The sequence below is a fragment of the Nesoenas mayeri genome (genome assembly GCF_963082525.1).
Source record: "Nesoenas mayeri genome assembly, chromosome: 8".
Lineage (NCBI taxonomy): Eukaryota > Metazoa > Chordata > Aves > Columbiformes > Columbidae > Nesoenas > Nesoenas mayeri.
Genome location: NC_137554.1, coordinates 18,845,854 through 18,865,625, shown reverse-complemented (window position 1 = coordinate 18,865,625; position 19,772 = coordinate 18,845,854). Strand labels below are relative to the sequence as shown.

Genomic DNA, 19,772 nt, shown 5'->3' with positions numbered 1-19,772 from the left:
TATTTTTATCAACAAGAATCTTTCATGCATGTTTTTTTCTTACCTCTCAAGTCTTTAGGACAATGCTGTTTAATTGACCTTAAATTTAACATACTCTAGAACAGTACTACCTTATATCCAGAAATATTAACGCCCTGAAACAGTATGCCTTCTTTCTAACCCAAATTTATAGCATATATACTTAAAGTCACAAGGGTGATGATATCCAATACATATCATAATCATCTTATCCAATAATAAAATACCACAGAAGAAAGTTTGCCAAAATAAAAATGGGAATATTTATTATATTTTCTACTAAAGCAATGCAGATCTTTTGAGATTATACATCCGTCTTTGCAAATGTTTCTACAGCTAAATTCATACTTTTCGATTTTGTAAAAAAATTAGACACATACTTCATAAAAACAAAGACACAGGGTATGTCATTGAACAATTGAATAATAATATAATTGTTAGTAAAGACGAGCAAAGAAAGCTCATGCTTATACTTAAACTCTGGCATCTGTATCATTATCATATATTCAAGTGGGACAAAATGGGTACATTTCCCTTGTACATTTTTAGGTCCACTTCCAAAACTTTCAGAAATCAGACAGACTGTTAAATACTGAATGTGACCAGGAGAACCTAAACATTATTTAGCAGTACTACATGCACAAGATGCAGGGGAAGGAAGAAAATTAGACCCGTGCATACAGTACAAGACAAACTGTTACAATTGTCAAACGTGCGCTGGACAAAATTTAAAGTTTATGAAAAGTTTTATTTGTTGTCATGAAAATAGTTTCAGAAGCACATAATTGTATGTATTTTTCAAACTCATCTTCACTTGGCCTCCTGAACTTTCTTGGCATTCTGTTTTTCTTTTGCCTAAAAAACAAAAGGGAGACGATGTTAAGCTCTGATAAGACAAAGGTCTTCTTTTTGGAGCTCTGAATGCCTACTTACTATGACTTTGAACATTCAATAAAAAATATTGTAGAATGAGACCAAAAAAAAAAAGTAGACCCTTCAGAAGTATCTACTACTATTTTACTAGGTTCCTATATAAAGCCTTTCAAGAATACCAATAGGTTTAAATATATAATACAAAAAACCCAATAAGATTAGGTAACTTCCATAGGGAAAAGGAGAGGGGAAAAAAACCACTATTTTTAAAACACAGTTTAACCTTGACTTTTCATACCTCCATAATAATTTCATTTAATATAGAAATAACTCTTCCTAGTGAAAACATTTCATGACACAAGAAAACATGGCGTTCAGATATACTGATTATCACAAATTAAAAACTCTGAAGCAATCAAGATCTTAGTTTTTTTTATATCTTTCAAAAGAGCAGAGTGGAAAAAACTCACAAGAGTTCCCACCAAGATATTTACGAACAGATCCTCATATAACTTACAGCAATTTCTAGATAGCCTGAATTGGCAGAAAATAGCATTTTCTTCCTTACGAATGCAGTAAAAAAAGGTTAGGCAAGAAGAGGGGACAATTCAGATGCAGTACTAGCCATATTTCTGCCAAAACATTTGCTCATACTGAATCAGATTGCTGTTTGTTACCATTTATTATTGGACAGGACGGGATCTAATTCAGTGGTTTAGAATTAAGATCTGTTACCACCAGCTGCTCAGGTCCACTGGGAATTTACTTGTAAAAGAAGCTTGACGGTGTTATAAATAACTCCTACTAACACGAAGCTGAATTAAAACTCCACAAGTTACCCAAAGAAGGAAAAGATTAAAAACTGAATGCAAAAGTTACAGTCTTATAAACTCCTGGCCTGCAAACATACTTTCATAAATAAATTCAGCTAAAGAATATGCTCATTAAATAATATTTAGCTCTTTTTTCATTATAATAATATAGAGATTCTTTTTTCCGTGTGAGTTCAAAATCAGGGATACTGTCTATGGCAACCTGAGCAGATCTGTAAGTGAGCACTGATCTGATTACAATTCAAGTACTTGACTAGCCATACAGTTTAATAACCTTGCCAAAGTGACAGATCCACAATAATAAACAATCCTTAATACAAACTTTAATATTAAATCAACGTTAATAGCTAGACAACTTAAAAAGGGGAGCACAATTAGCCAGTAAATCAGTACAAGAACAGAGAAATTGAAGAGAACAAATTTCAAGCTACCTAAATTATCGGAACCTCTGTACAAAGGTTGCCATCTAGTGTCGACAACTAGATAAGTCAAAACGCTGACTAATCAAGAGTCCAGGTTGGCAAAAGGGATCAATCTTGTACATATTTATCTGTGTATGTAAATGATTAATTTAAATGATCTTCAGTTCAAAAAGGGATATTAACATAGCATAGAGAACACTACCACAAAGCAACTGGAGCTAGACATCACAATTTTAATAGGACTTTTAATTTCCCATGTAGCATTTTATGCCCTGTAATGTGATTGTTTAGCTGATACCGAATTGCTTCTTCCAATATCACCATTAGAACTTTTTTTAGGTTATTTGCACAACAATGCAAAGTTAGTTGGTCCCAAAATCTCCAGTCCAGCAATACACCTGAATGTAGCAGTTTAAATAAATCCATGCCATTTATACTTCCAAGACATTTGACTGCATTTTGAAATTCAACTAGAGGTATGAAGAATCATAGTAATACACTGTTTCCTAAAAATCACCTTGGAAATACTCACTTTTTCTACTAATGGTATTAACTGTTGGTGCTCTGCTAGAGTCTTTAATAATTCCATGATGAAAGGCAGGTAGTTATGTTTTCTTCTAATGTTTTCAATCTAAAAATAAATTAAATGCATTAAAAGAATTATTATATGTCTAAAGGGGTTTTTTTCCCCTCCCTGTCATGGTTGTCCCCCCACTAAGAGCTGTAGTTATTTTTTACAATTCAGGGAGCTAAAAATAAAGTTGAAGCAACAGAATTCTGAGCACACTGTGAGAAAGTGCATATCATATGAATTTACTGCTTAAGGTACAAATTCTCTTAACGGTGTTTTGTCATACTAGCCAAAAAAACCCTCAATGCTTTAACACTGACAAAGAATACTATCGAAACTACCCACTTTTTTTTTTTCCCCTCAAATTAAATTACAGTTCAACCTACATATTTTTACAGTCCCTTGTGTAGTTGTGGCCTCAGCCAATACTGAAGACTTAAACCTTTCTGTAATGCAACAGAATAACTACTTTTGTTGTACTAAACACTTTGCAGCTTCTACAATGGTTCAGTCCTTCAGAAAGGGAGGTCATTGGTTTTTCAACTGAGAGGAATGACCTCCACAGACCCCAAGCAGATACCCCAACATAAATAAAAGTGTGGACTTTTAACTGGTTTCCACAAATTTGCCCACGTACAATGAGGAACTTTAAGGTTTTTTGCCCCACATTTCATTTGTTTGCTCACTCTCACGCTTGGTAAAGCACATGTTTGTTGTTTTTTTTTTTTTTTTTAATAGTTTCTTAAACTGCATCCTGATGCGGTGAAGCTTTAGAGACAGTAACACTTCACAACTTAAAACATTTACTGTAGAGATATATCTGAAATTATCATTATAATTATTGAAGTCTTGGTCTGTACCTTCTAGAAACTAGTGAAAACATTTATTTTACTTTTTTCCTTTGGTATGTACATTTATTTCAAAATTTATTTTTAATTTAACCACCTTCTGTACCCAAAGAAAAACAGGTTAAGGGATGATAAAAAAAAAGTTACCCAGCTTTTTTTCCTCCCTCAAAATATCCCTTTAAAAATATTAGGCAATTATAAAAAAAAGTTGCAAGTGATGACCTCAGAGAAACTTTCCCATCTCTCATTTTCACTAACAGTACGAGCAGGTAAACTATAACAGAAGAATAATTCAAATACCCTATGAGAGCTCCTGCACTAAAAGCTATGTAAGTAGCTGTATGTCAGATTAGGAGATAAATGTGCAGAATGGATCTATACACAAAGTTCACAGAATCTGCCAGTTAGCCTTCATTATCAACTAATGCATCAGCATTCTTCACTACTAACAACCAAAGCTGGGAGAGCTTATGTGAATATTCTGTAGAGAAAAAGAATTATGACTAACACATCTAAATCCTTCTAGTAAAAACAAACAAAAAATCCTACTTAGTAACAGACCACTTTTACATGTAGTAGTGTAATGAGCAACTCCGGCAAGAAAAGGCTGATCAGTCTTCCGGGGCACATGGAGCGAGTTCTTTGTTCAAATTCTAGAACTCACTGTGCCTAAAGAAAATATTTTATGAGAAACAAAGAAGTAGTAAAACAAAGGGAACTACAGAGACAAACTGACTTGTAAGTCTTATCCTAAAAGGAAGCAACCTGATAACTAACCTGCACATTCAGGAATGCAACATATATTTACATAACATTGTCTTCCAAGTACCCATCCAATTCCTTCAGATGAATTGCAACAGCCTCCCATAGATATAAAAGCTGGCTTTTTCTTACAACTTTTCCAACAGTTTCATTAAAAAAGCAAAGGCTACGTACCTTATATCTTTTTAATTTTTGGTTCTCTTCTTCAATTAACATCTGGTACTTTGCAACTTCTGATTGTATAGAACTTAACATATTACTACTTTGATCTGTATCCATAGGCTCCTCCTTCCACACAAAAGAAAAAGTTAAATGGATGACATTACTGCATTTTTATTTTTATTTTCTTTAATTGAAGTAAGCCTTGTCTTAAGAGTATTTCTATCACAGAAAGATTCAGTTTTACTTATAGTTACAGGAACATTCAAGAAATTTGTGCAGTTAATCATAAGCAGATTAGCTCAGGTAGCAAGAAAAGTTCCGCTACTGCAGCAAATGAGTCAAGACAGAGCCATGATGACATGGTCATGCTGTACCAAGCGCTCAAACTAGCTCACTCAGAACTAACCAGACAGATACATCGTAATCCTTCCCTGCTTTTTGTTTAGTGATGCTCCATTTAGAGCAAGGAAAGAAGGTGAATAATAAAGCAAAGAAACAGAACTATTATCAGAGAAATACCCCAGCAATTTAAATACCGTGGCCTACCTCTGCAAGTTGCTGCTGTAATTCCGCAATCCTCTGCTCATATATCATCTTTCTGTCAGATACAATAGCCATCAAGTTAAACCTTATCTCACCTTCACTGTATCTAAATGAGAAACAAAAAAAATCACTTTCAAAATTAATCATTGACATGACAACTCAAAAAACCTCCTCCACAATTTCAACGCAAGGGAAGTAATTTTGTGGAAAAAGCCCCACCTACACGGATCTATTAATTTAAAGTTGTGCTCCAGATTCAGTCTTGCCGCAAAATAAAAACCAGACCTCAGATGAGCACTACCCAATATATAACTCGTAATAAGTTTCTATCCCAAAATATTACTATTCCTGTCTATGGTCACAATAAATAAACAAAAAATAAATATTGAAACTGTCTAAAAACCAAACCAAAACATAATATAGTTGACAAGAAAACTTGCACAAGACCGCTGCACACAATAGCTTTTACTTTCTCATTACTGTTGCTTTTTAGAAAAAGTTGGAGACTTCATACAATGTGAAAAGTACATTCACCAATTAGACTAGCAGGCATTTCAGAGTTTAAATTCTCCAAATGCAATTTGGTAGCAATTTTTTGCTTACCAAAAGAAAAAAAAAAGGTCTTAAAGTAAAGGACTTTGAAAATTATTTTCTAGAAATGGCATAAAATCAACTTGTAGCACATTTGGGGCTGCAGTTTGGGGTCAGAGCTACAAAGTAGGAAAACTTTTATAGCATGTTTTTCTAGCTTAAATTTCTAAACTAAGCCACATACCTAAGAAAAACCTGCTGTCTCTAAATACCAGCTGTATAAATATAGTTATTGTCTGGTATTTGTAATTATACGCATATACCCAAACTTTATCCATGCTAACAGCACTCTTAGTTTTCACTCGCAAAGATCCACAGTTGTCTACCAGAATTCATCATCTCGCTCTACCTTTTTCAGAGCATTAGTAGGATCTCTCTTCACTACACAAATACCTACTTTGATTAATCATACGGGAACACAGCACATTTGAGACTTATCTATCATCACGTTTGGCTCATCTTGGGCAATGGGTTCTTAAGCCACTCAGTGTTGTGCACATAAAAAATGATGTGTAAGAGTAATTTCTTAGAAATTCAGTTGAAAGCCTTTAATTGAAGGAACTTAAGGAATTTTAAAACATATATATGTGCTATGTTTTAAAAGCATCATCATGACCATTTACTTTTGTATACGTTTCTCTATGACAGGCCGTACTGCACTTATCCAATCATCTTGATTGCATGCACCTAGAAAATAAACACAAAGAAAAAAAATATTTTTTGCAAAATTTATTGCAAATTCAAGACTTGTATAATTCAGGCTTACGCACCAACTTCAGAGTATGTAACAAGTTTTTCCTTGGCAACTTCAGTCTCAAATTACTCAGGTGATTTTATTAAAAAAAGTGTCTTGCACTTAAAAACAATATTCTGATAATGTACTGGGCCAAAGCAATGGAGGAAAACTCATTTTTAAGGGCATAAGCATCTAATTTTTTTATAGCAAGGAACAAGAGGAGTGAAAAGCATGCTATGTAAGACTTCTATGACAAAAGAAACTAGGTGGTATGACAACATAAAAGTAGACAGCAAAAGAAAAACTTGGGATAATTACAGCCGTTCCTTAAAAAATATGAAAGGATACATGATAGAAAACTTTAAGATAAATGACAGAATAACTAGAGGTGATTTCACAAGTTGGTAATGTCATCTTAACAATTTCAAGACCTTAAAGCAAATGGAGAGACTCATGATCTTGTGACCATAAAAGTAATGTTACTGGTAGGTCTGCTGACTGTACAGTCTCTCTAACCAGACTAAAGGTGCGATTTAGCAGCAAGTCATTACTCAGCCTAAAAATAAATACGACTGTCAAGAAAACTGGGAAAACACTCTGGAAATAGAGTTTGGAGCATATTGAGATGATACCAGACTCCAAAGAGAGCGCAGACACATGAAAGGCACTGTAGAGCTTTTCCAGACATAAGATGGCACACATACCGCCAGTTAAGTAATATTACAAGACACAAATCAGGAACAAGAGAAGAAAACTATGCTGAAAGTAGATATCTTTTAAGCCATTAGAAGAATATTTGCTATCTAAGAAGAAAGAGGCTAGTGTGTAAACACCAGACACATAATGTATGAAAAGTGTATGAAGTCAGCTGTATACATGCTCCCACAGAAGAAAGAAATGATAAAATAAATTGATAGTTTGTAATCAACCTGGGAAACAAAATAGCTTTGAAAACATGACACAGGAATTGTCTTGGGTGAAAATACCACATAAAGGAAGACATGGGGACAAATATTATCAAAAGGAATTGCACACAAAGAAGTGTAAGGAAAGCCTAAAAGATTACATAGTTTTACCAGGTTTTACCAGTTTTTACCAGGTTTTGTTAGAGACAGCTCAGAACAACAACATATTTCCTCAGGTAAGGAGAGCACATATCCACAAGAAGTGGGTTATGTGAACTTCTCTTGCAACAAAACTATTAAGGTATTAGAAGCCCACTGGACTGCACAACCTGTTCATTTGATTACTGAATGGAGAAATAATCAGAAACACAGAGAAGCAGGAAGAAAACTTCCTTTTCAGACCAACAAAACTAAAATAATATAAATAACTGCAAAGAAGCACGAGCTTGCGTAGCACAGAAAGAGAATGTTAAAGATATGCTTTATTTTCATAAATGACTTGGTTTGATCATATAGTATACAACTGATTTGTTGTAACAAGCTACTGTTAAAATGAAGGATGTTCAGAAAAAATATAAAATATTACCTAAATCAATTGGCCCTTCCCTTAAGCCATCTAGTTCATATAGTCGTCCATTAACAGGAACATAGCTTACAAAGTGAAATGCATCTTCTTCTTTTGCTGAAGACTTTGCATCAAATTCAAACATCTGTTGTCTGCAATTAAAAAAAAAAAAAAAAATCTGAGATGAAAAAGAATTTGCTCAAATTTTGCCCAGATTTAAAGCACGCGTTACCTGGCAAAACTGTTGTGAACTTGCCGAATCACTTCTGAATTGCTTAGTGCCAAACCTTTCATCTGAAAGCAATTAACAAAATCAAATTGTAAGCCAACATAGATATAATACTATGGTACTTAAAATACAGAAAATAGTAGGCACTTACCGCAGCATCAAAACTTTGTGAAAATTCTTTAAATTCTGACAAAGTCTCTCCCAGATGGATATCTTGATGAGAGCAATTTAATAGCACACTTACTATGGCTTGAGTAGCACAAGCATTATTAATTACCTAGAAAAAAGTTTTGAGAATTTGTTCAGTACTGGTGATAAGAATTCAATTTAAGCTGGACAACATTTTTCATTACAAGCACATGCTTTCTGTGCCAATTCACATTGGAGCTTCACCCTAAACCAGGCAGCAACTCTAGTCTGAGTAGCCACAAAAAAGCCTTTGCTGTAGGAGACTTAATAAAATGAGCTCTGCATGGTTGTCATATACAATTCATTGATAAAACTGTTATTTCACAATTCTACTTCGAAACTGTCACTCTGTCTAAAATTATTAATAAAGGACATAGAAGAAATACAGCAACCCTCTGATCTCAGTGAAAAAACAAATAAAGCACTACTCAAAGCAAGCTGCCAAATTACATTATTAAATCTATGATCTTAGGGGAAAAAAAAAAAAAAAAAAAAAAAAAGTCAACTCCCCCAAAGAGAATGTCCTTTAAATAATCAGAATTCAATAAAGTACATTATGGAACCTGAAATTTTTATAGAAAGGTTGCATTGGACAAAAAAAATTAAGATACCCTAGGGATAAACTAATAAAATTTAGAAGTGTTCCAAGGCAAAGATTTTTTAAAAGATGGTTTGCTGAATAATAAGCCATATAAAACTTTAGATTTTTCAATTTTTTCTTAATTTACAATCTACCTATCCTTTCCAACCTAACATTGAATTTACTACTCTGCATTACACCGCTCCTAAGTGTTAAATATGCCATTTTTAGAACATATAAACAAATCCCTTCATATTACATCCATGTCTCTAATGTTGCTTAGTAATACCTAAACTAAATTTCAGTATTTAAAGAAAGAGAGACACTACAAGGATTATTAAATATAATCTGAGATTTAATTAAAAGCACAGCAATCAAACGGTGTAAGACTAAAACACAAGGAAGACTTTGCCTCGGCAGTTTTTTCTCAGTGAGCTATAGAGAAGGAAAAATAATGTATTTTCAGTCTATGAGACTATTTTTCAACTGAAAACGCTACTTAAACCTTAGGACTGGGAGAGAGGGTGTTGATTTTGTATTAAAAATGAAAATTAGCTCAGGGCTCTGAATGCAAAACCACTTCCAACAAGAAAGGAGAAAATAATTTAAAAAAAAAAAAAGAAAAAGAACAACCAATTACAATTACAATTAAAGCTAGTCCTTAACAAAGGAAAGCCTACTATGTTAGTACTATAAACTACAGCATATATTAATTTTCTATACTTCAGGGTATTCTCAGTTCAGATTATGTCTGTATATTGCAGATGATAAAAACTAATAAAGCACATATTAATTTAAGAAAAATACAATCTAGTTGACTTAAATGGTAATCAATGGTAGTCAACTACACATGCAGAACATATTAGCAACTGAAACTCAAATTAAACAAACTGCAGGTACACAAGGCTAGAGTTTACACAACTACAAAATAAAGGACATAGAAGGGAAATCCATCAAAAAAACCCACAAACCACAGACTACTAGAATGACATAATTTGAGAGAATTAATACTATAATATAGGAAAGGAAGAAGAACTAAAGATTCTTTGAGCTATGACAAAAGAATGGTATCAGAGACAGTCATGACAGCAGTGCTAGGATGAAAGCAGAAGATCCCAAGTGGGTCAGAGTGGGCTAACATGAAGCAATTGTTACAAATATCGTAATTAAGCTGACAGACAAAGTACATGGTGAGATCTGTGGTGACAAACTATTAGAACTGTGCTATTACAGTGAATGGAAGGTCACTACAGCAAACTGCTCTTGTTAAATGATAACTAATACAGGACATTAGAGAGAGAGACAGCACCAACTGGTAACTACTTTTACTGAAAAATCAAGATGGAACAATCAGTTCTGCAGACCACTAACCCAATAATGGCTTTAAAAAAGGAGAGGGAAATTAAGAGACATTTTGTGCCTAAAGGCAAGATCAACACAGAAACAGTGTTGGACCAGCCAGATACAGGAGCTTTAAACAACAGCAAAAATAGCAGGAAAAATTAAACTTGGCAGGGAATTTGTGGTCTCAAATATAATATTTGCCTTTCTGCATAAACATATTTTTGTATTCTAACTACAGTGTGAGTCTGTTTAAATATATAAGAACCAAGCTAAACAATCTTGTCTTATTGCTAGAACACAATACAGAGCAGATGCAGGTCTTACACCAGTCGTGCCCAGCTGTTGAAATAAAAATACATTACAGAATGACAAATACTCTTCAGAAAGTGAGAGGCAGGAGGTGAGGAAAAGGCAGCAGGAACAGTCCTGTAGCAGGGGAATAGAAGCAAGTGCAGGTGATATGTGTAAGAATACAGTGTTCCTGGACCTAGATGACAGAACTCCCAAATGGATGAAGGTCCCCAGCTAGTGGTAGTTCATGGGGAAGAGCGAAGAGTGAGGAGTGGGTAACAGCAGTATCAAATGCAGATGACTGCAAGGTTCATTTGTCACACAGCCACAGCACCCTATCAATGCACCCAGCCAGTCCAGCACTGCTATACACACAGGGCAGTGAGTCCTTCAAGAGAGAAATCGGTCAGGATACACTGGAAATGAAGGTAGATGGGTATCTCTTACTTAAGATGCCTCAATGTTGGCAGAAAACATTTTCTGCATTTAGACAGTATGACATTATATGCAGGTTGTCTCAAAAAGATTTTTTTTATTTTGACTTGAGTAAACCTAAGAGGATTTTCTGTATTTGTCCAGAAATCCCAACATTTGTCTGTATATTTTTGTCCAGGAAGTCCTGATGAGATATTTGATTGATCAGTATTCAGGACTCAACTTAAAGCAGATACCATATTTGAAAGATTTTGCTAGCAAAGCTACAAGGTGTATTTTGAAATAAAACAATTATATATAGATATATATACACAGATATATATGCACATTATTGAGATGACCTCAAAAAACCTGAGAATATTGCCATAACATCAAGTGAAGCTTAGCTTAAAACAACGGACCCACGTGAACAGGCTGCTCTGGCATGTTCTTCAGTTAAGATGTGTAACTTCAAAACCATGCACCTTTCCCTAAGGACTCAGTGAGTCTGGGTCAACTTAAGGCTGAAGCACTTGCAGTTCTTGATTTGCGTCCTCCATCTCGTAGATTATGTATTTTGTTTGTCAAAAAGCCATGGATAACCCTGTGCTGTAATTGGTAGTATAACCGGCAAATTTCTGAAGTTCACTTACCAAGCATCCCAATGTTACAGAACAGTTGCCTTTAAAAGTTCAATGTGGAAAAATCAGCATTAGGATAAAGTTCTGAAACTTATTCTTGTTTGAAAACCCTATCTAATTTTATTTCTTTGGAATAAAGATACCATCTTCCTACAGGTATTTTCAATTCCCAAAAACTGCTTTCTGACTTTGATTAAATGTGTTGCAAGTTCCTTTCTTACAAGTTATGTGATCTCTCAAGTTTAGCTTTAACACTGATATCTGGTCTATCTTAACATTACCAAAACTGAAAACATCAAAAATTTTGAGTTTGAAATCAACTGAAATATTGGAAATGTTAAAAGGATACATATAATATACTTCCATTAGTGGCACAAAGATAACTAAAGACCAATGTTTTGTTATTAACAGTATTATTTAGATCCTCTTTCTGAAGGTATATGTGTTTTATTTCCAATTAATGAAATTAATGTTATATCACCACAATGCAGCATAAAATAAATACATGGCACAAAACAAAGTCATGATACCAGTACTTCAGTAATAAAACCTGAAGAGATTATTAAAATAATTTAATACATAAGTCTGCAACAATGGCATTCTTTTTTGTCAAGAGACACTTCTGCAGTGATCAGCACAGAATATAGATGTTCCAAACAGTGCTGAAGATAGCTGAATACATTGAGTGGTACAATCCTGTAGCCATTGTGTGTGAAAATAACAGCAAGGGCCTACTTAAGCAACACACAAATCAGGAAATTCAGAGTTAAGGCTGAAATTGTATCCTTAACTCACCTCATTGTGCCTAGGTATCCTAGCTCAAAGGGTATGTAAGATCATCCAGAGTTCTGTGGCCTCAAATAGAGGACCAAATCATACCTAGGCATAACAGGGAGGCCAAATTTAACATAAGTGCACACAGAAGTGACCATTAAAAAAAGAATTCTTTAATATACACGCGTATTAGACAGACTTTAAAATTCAACCCCCCAACATACTCATGATTTAACTTTGAACAAGATCTAGTTGTCATTTGGAATTCAACTACAACATTGCTATGAAAGTGGACACGAGTGAAATGTGAGCTTGTACAAGCTTCTCATCAAAACTGTGCCTCCAAATGCAATATTGAAGATGCTTTGATAGATACAGCTTGAGAGCTACAGCCTTTTATGGCTAACTAAAGCTTCTTATGAAATAATTTTTAAGATGAAACATCTAACTAAAATTGAACAGAAATGAAGCCATGCTGTAACAGCATTATTTACTTTCCATATTAAATTGTTGTTACATACTAACAGTTAATTAGTCTTGCTCACACAAGATTCAGAACAACACTTGAAAACTTATCTGCAGTAAACTGGATTTTACCATATATCTTTAGACAGTAACATTTAAAAGCAGACATTGTATGGGAAAGGACAGAGTCAAAGACTTCTTGAGATTTGTAGGGCTTCAGTGTCATGCTGGTTTTGAAGATACAGATCAAGAGATTGGTAATCTTAAATGTCATTAAAATTTTGCTAACCCAGAAAAGAAACCTATTTGTTCTGGGATTCCAGCCCACAAATGAACATATGGTTATTTGACTCATTACTTTCATAACTAAGATTAACAAAAAAAAAAAGTCTCAACATCTGAAAAAGAGTCCTGAAAGGTAAGGAAACTTCATCCTGAAAGCCACCATAAAATTGGACTTAAAACAAGCATAGAGAAAATAAACAAAAAAGGCATAGTAGCCTAGTTGCGTGATAGCTGGGAGGAACTGCTCTTTTACAATAGCAATGTTTAACATTAATGCTTGTGTTCCCTTGTGCTCCTTGGTGACCCAGAAGTATCCACAGACTACAGTTTCAAGAAATGCAATAACCTCACCACTACGATAAAGAAACTCCTGTTCTCTATCACCTTTTACCAGCTTTGACCTGTACAGACTCACTAAACATACATCTCATAATGGGGCAGGAGACCAGCCAAGAAAACATGCACAGAGAATTTATAGAGAACTGCTGGCTGATGAGCTGCAGTGGCTCATGGAAGTTCAATACATAGCTGAGCCATTGCAAGAAAGGAACAGAACCGAGAAGCCAAAAGGGTTCAGGTCAGGATGACCAAGACATCCTGTTCTCACCATCAGATCAGCCATTTGCTTGAAAAAAAACTACCAGTCCTCAAAACAGAGCTTGTCAAGTTGGATCTCTAGCTAAGGCTACCTTCCTCCAATGTGAAAGTCACAAGAGCTAAACTGGTATTATAAAATCCCCCCAAAATATCAAAACCAGTTTCTCTCATTTATCTGTTGACTTTTTATTTTAATTTCTTTGTGACTATTTATTTCATTAGTTGTCCTGTCACAATACCTCAGTCCAAGCAAAACTGAACCAACATGAAACGCAAGCATATACATGTCTCTAACAAATGCTTTGATTATGCTAAGCCACTGCACTAACAGACAATACTGAAACATGAAAAAAATATTCTAAACTCTTTGCAAACATATATTCCATGCCATCAAGTGGCATAACTAGGTACTACTACTTCAGAATAGTGAACACTTCTAGAAACAGCCTTCCACGCCAAAATTAATGAATTATAAAGAGTCACTCCAGCACACCCTCCTTAAAGGCAGCAGCTGAAGGAGGGGGAAGACTAGAAAGTTCTATACCTCCACAAAGAGGTTTCAGGCTTAAGAAAACACTACAATATGAATGCTTCAAAGAAAGCTATAAAGACTTTGCATTGTCAGCCTTTAATTTTCTGGTGTTATTAGCAAGTCTAACATTATCCAAATATTCTGATGTACATTCTGCAACCCCAACTTAAAGCTCAAAGCTCCTCTGAGTTACTTGCTTTTAAACAGAGTCATGCTTCAAAAAGAGAGAGGTGGGGAGGGGGTGGGGAAAGGCAAAAAAAGTGGAGCAAGCAGACAAATGCTATGAAACTTTTCAGCATCCAGAAGAGCAATTCTGGAAGAACCTCTTCTACTCACAGGAAAGAAACAAGAAATATGTAAATCTGCCTTCATCTTAACAAACAAAGCCTCTCTAGATTCATATAGGAGTAATTTTCTCCTGTCAACTAACTACCCTTTAAGAGTTATGTCAAGGGTTTTTCCTGAGGTTCTTTGCATCAAGGCTGTTCTGTAGCCACAGCCTACTGATCACTAACAGTGTGTTGGATTGATTAGAAATCACAACCTAAATCAGTGCTTATCAGACCTGTAAAGATATCTGGCAATCTACTGCTGATCATGGTATCATAAGAATAGTGGACACTGCTTGGCAGGACTCAAGCGCTGCAGCAAGGGAAGAATGAAGATACCAGTATTAAAAAAAAAAAATCAAATAATAAAATAATCCACAATAGTATGAAAGAGTGATTACAACAGATTAAAGACTATTATCTGCACAACAGAAGCCCATGTACAGAGTAGCCATGAGAGCTATAGACACACCTAATGTTTTCATTGTTTTCAATATTTCTACACTTTCAACTACAAGTGTGTGGAGACTTGTTTATATCTTGAAATTTACATACAAAACACCTGTGTGTTTGTGGGGAAAAAACAAAAACAACATAAAAATAACCAAACCCAACAATCATTCTATGTGTTAGCCTTCATAGAAAACCTAAAAATTTCCCCTTTGATATGAATGCTTTGGAATTAACACACGTAGGGTTACATTTCTTGTTCGGACTGTTACATTTACCACTGTTTGAGAAGCAGGTCCTCAAAAAGAGCTAGAAACCTTAATTAAATACTCCTACTTTCATTCTGGTTACTTTCTCTTGCTTTTCTGGCTTCCAAACAACATATAGAGCAGCCTGTCAAAGCTAACACAAAATTTCAGTACTACTTGCTAGTTAATAAAACACAGTGGATTACATTAACAAAAACAATTTTCCTGTCATGTCTCATTTAAACTCAACTTTCTGATTTAAACACTTAAAACTTCCATGCTAAATGGTCTGCAAACTCTTCAAGGGAAATATTATCCCAGAGTTATACTGCCCTAGCTGCAGAGTACTTGAGAAATGTAAGAAATAAAAACTAGATCAAGATAAACATTTATTCCTAGAATTTGTTGAAAGTGGTTTCAAAAAAAATAATTTTCTCATCGTGCTAAAAACATTTATCAAGTAATTCTTTATTGCACAGAAGAGTTACAAGAGCTTAACAAGAATAAAATATCTGATGATATTTTTGTCTGATTTGACAGATGAATCTGATTTGCTTTGTTAATAATCTTTTAATACCCAGTTCTTAGTCTCACAGAATTCATTAAAGTTATTGCACCTTGTAAAATGTTAACTTTTGAGTACATATTAACAAAAAGCTAGTTTATCTTTTGGTATTAAAAGCTATGTTTCATGACATAACTAAGAAAAAATACTGAACTTGGCTTACCTGTTTAGCAAAAAATATTGTATCCAGTCTGGAATCCTGAACAACAGAACCTGCTGGTTCCTCTCCAGGCTGCCATTTGAAGAGGAAAATCAGCCCATGTACTGGCCTAAAAAATAAAATTGATAGGGGGGAAAAAACAACAACAACAAAAATCACCTGTATTGATTAAAAACATCAAAGTCAGAAACCTTTGCTATAATTTACCTGTATGCTGGTACTGTAATTCTATTAATTATTTCTTTCTAACCATAGGGAACTTCCACTGAAATTCTGAGATGTGGTCTTTTAATTAGACAGAACACAATTCAGGCTTCTTTCCATATATGCTAGACAATCCCAATCTGAATTAGCACTTAGTCACTAATTTTTGTCAGTCAGGACCAGTTCTCCTGGTTACTGTAACTATTACAGCTGCATGACATTCATTTCAATTCGTTAGCAATAAATAGCTATGAAAACATTTGTCAGTCACGTGTAAGGGCTGGAACTAAAGTTTTGGTAGTCCTTTTAGGCATAAAAGAAATATTCAAAAAGGAGCTTTTGTCCAACTTCACGCTTTGAGTTCTCTCTTTGAGAAGTAGGAGAAATCCAGTTCTCTCTTCTCCTAAAATTGCGTCTTGCTTTTCAGACTGCATGTCTTGCATAGTAAACAGCTTTTACTGCATATTGCACTGTATTTAGGATTTCCATGAAACAAAAATTTATTAGTAAAGGAAACAATTCTTACAAAACCTACAGGTACAATTAAGCAAAAACTTATTCATCATATCAGCTTGAATTTAAGGTCATCACCACAAAGATGCATGAAAGGTAAACGAGCTACCGTACTGCATGAGAAACGTCTCCTAAGTTCCGATCAGAAGTCTGAGATGTCTTTTTAAACAGTGGGTCCACTGAAGGAATTTGAAAAATGCTACGTGTTATTACGTTCTCTAACTCTCAGTGTTTAAGTTAAAATATTGTACATGTGTGTGGAAAGGAAGCTGGCCATCACTCCAGCCTAGAGAGTTCTGACAGCACAAGGAAGCAAAGCTGTTACTTCGTGAACAAAACACCTAACCTGATAAAGTGTCGCATGACTACACAGTGCAGGCAGCAAATAAACCAAGTTCTCAAGTAACATTTCTACCATTCAGATCTCTCGTGAAATATCTCCAGTCAGACAAAAAATTCTAAAACTACATCTTCTGTACTAATTGCTGCATCTTCTGAAAGATTAATGATACAAGCATAGGATATCTGCACAGGAACAGCATATGATCTGGTTAGGTGACATCTCTCTTTAAAATTTTGTACGTGAACACTGACAACAACACATCACGGACAAAATTATAAAAGAATTAGTATTGCCTAATGAGGGCAGAATTGTTCCATATGATAACAGCCATTGCAAGTTCTAATGAGTGTTTGACTTGACACACATATGGAAATGGTTCTGCATGAAAAACAAGTTACAAAAATACCCAAGTACAGCATATTAATTTAAGGCAACAGATGTAATATCATGTTACATGAGGAAAAAGGAAGATAAAACAAGGAACACAAGTTTGTCAAATAATTTGCCAAAGGATGTAATACAAGCCAATGACAAAATATTTAAAAATCTATTTTCACATTCTAGCTGCTATTAGCATCTCCTTCAAAAAACAGCAAAGCTAGATTAAGTACCTAGGCATTAATAAAAAGTAATTTAATTGCCAGACATTCAATTAATTCAAGATCCTAATGAACTTTTGTGGAAACTGAAGGAAAAATACAAACAAAAACAAAGCCACAAAAAGCCACCTGAGTCTAGTACCCATTCTTTCAGAGACTTCAAAGGCAAATAAAATCCATGCAGATTAGAAAAGGGCCTTACTTCAATTTTTCAAAGTTATCCGGTTCCAAACTCCATATTTCTTCAACTTGTGCTCCTCTACAACCTGAAATAAGAAAAGATACAGGTCTCTTCAGCTACCCCATTTACATGGGATGCAGCCAGGAAGGACAAACGCACAGAAGAAGTGTGGTTAGCATCTGCAACTTGTATGTTCACATTATGGAAAAGTACACTGACAGGCTTTAATGCATCTTTAAAAAAAACCAAACCAACCAAACCAGACAGTTCAAGAGAAATAATTTCAGGAATTTCTCCTGTGTATGGTGATGTTGTCTTTACAACAAAGCTGCATTTTAAAAAGAAGTGGAGGACATTATGATATCTTGAGTCACCTCATGTGCTTTGCTCAACTGATAATAATACTGTTTTTAAAGACACAGTCAGCTAGTCCAAAGCAGAACTTAAAATAGGTATCTCCAGAGAAAGACCCATAGTAGTAGACTGAAAATGCTTTAAACAATACACTCAAGCAAGACATGTGCATAAGACAGATCTCCAAAAGTTCAAATACTTAGTATATGGAGGATTCATCTCATTAAATACAAATGCAAAAAGAGAAGCATGTCTGGACTTCACTTGTGAAAAAAAGCTGTGATGGAAATTATAAATCAATGTAACCTTGCTTCATATTCCTTCTTTGGGCAAAATCCTGTGTAGGCTTATCTGCTGTTAGACCCTACAAGATATTAAATGCAATTCAACACAAAATTTAATACAAGGCGTTTCAAAAAGATGGACACAATTTCAAAGCACAATATTTCACAATGGCAACATGTTACAATTACATAAAAATTCATGACCAGTTTAATGAGTTATCAAGTTTTAGCAACCTTTTAATAAGTGCTTTTTGTTCCCTCCACCTGCAGTACAGACAACATCGACGTGACAGTTGAATGTCTGAGAACACAGCAATTTCAAATTGCGTCCATTTTTCTGAAACACCCAGTGTCCTAAAACCCAAAGCAGTCCTTTGCAGGCTGCCCACCCTCCTGCCGAGCACCACAGCTCAGATCAGTCACAGCCAGTTCCTTCTCTTCCTCTCCTGGAGTCTCTGTAATTGACTCAGCTGGCACACGATCCAAGCGCGTTCCCAGCCCGCTGCAAATGTGGATGTTCTCCCCTGCCCCGTACGTGCTTATCCCGCTCTCTGGCAGAGGCCGACATGTGTCCTGGGCCACAGGAGGGGTCCCGCTGCACAGCCCGCCGGGCACTCTCGGCGCTGGGAGCGGCAGGCCCGCGCCGCGGCGGGCAGCCCGCGGGGGGCTCGGGCCGTCTCGCTCTCCCCGGCCGGGAGGCGGCCACTGCCGGAGCGGGCTGCGGGGCTGCCCGGCGCTGCACAGCGCGGAGCACCGGGAGCTGAGAGCACGGCCCGAAGCCGGGACAGCCGCACAGAGGTCACGGGAGACACGGTCACTCCCACCCGCGCCCCCAACGGCCGCGCTGCCGCTTCCACGGGAGCTCATTCCGCGCCGCTCCCGCCCGCTGTGGGAGCGCTCCCTTCACCGGCGCGGGCTGGCGGGGCTCGCCGGGCCCCGGCCCAGGTCTCCCATCAGTCGCGCCCCGCTTCCCTTGCTCGGCCGGGCCGCAGCCACGCCGCAGTCACGCTCAACCCTCCGGGGCTCCGCACCGTTCGGCTAGGCTCCGGGCAGCGCCCCACTGGACGCGATGGGAGGGTCGGCCTGGCACCCGCATGGGAGCAACCGCAGTCCCGCCGCAGCCCCCAGCGGGGCCGCGGCCTCAGAGCCACCCCGCCAGCCCAGCGGCGTGACCGCAGCGCCTGCTCCCACGTCCCCCTCACCGAAGCCCTTGATGAGCTCCGTGAAGACGCCCGGGTCGCTCTCCATGAGGCACCACTCGCCGGCGCTGCTCCCCCCCGACATGGCGACGGCCCGCGCGCTCCCTCAGGCTGGGACCGCCGCCGGCCGGCTGAGCTACGAGGCCCACGCACGCCGCTCCCTTCCCGGCAGG

General features: G+C 36.6%; 1 protein-coding gene across 3 annotated transcripts; it reads right to left on the bottom strand.

The window, feature by feature from the left end:
- Positions 1–279: 279 nt before the first annotated feature.
- UCHL5 (ubiquitin C-terminal hydrolase L5) lies at positions 280–19,762 on the bottom strand. Of its 3 annotated transcripts, none has more exons than XM_080348623.1 (11): positions 19,603–19,762; positions 17,784–17,847; positions 15,926–16,031; positions 8,210–8,335; positions 8,062–8,123; positions 7,851–7,981; positions 6,247–6,310; positions 5,036–5,138; positions 4,502–4,615; positions 2,679–2,777; positions 280–873 (listed from the first exon to the last, which is right to left on the bottom strand). In XM_080348623.1, exons 1-11 carry the CDS (start codon positions 19,682–19,684, stop codon positions 829–831), a joined length of 996 nt encoding a protein of 331 aa, XP_080204749.1. In that variant the 5' UTR covers positions 19,685–19,762; the 3' UTR covers positions 280–828. The 3 variants fall into 3 exon arrangements, 2 of the variants coding, with proteins under 2 accessions (XP_080204749.1, XP_080204750.1); XR_013922429.1 differs by lacking the exon at positions 280–873 and adding an exon at positions 4,136–4,234 and having other exon boundaries at positions 2,678–2,777; XM_080348624.1 differs by lacking the exon at positions 8,210–8,335.
- Between the last annotated feature and the right edge of the window lie 10 nt (positions 19,763–19,772).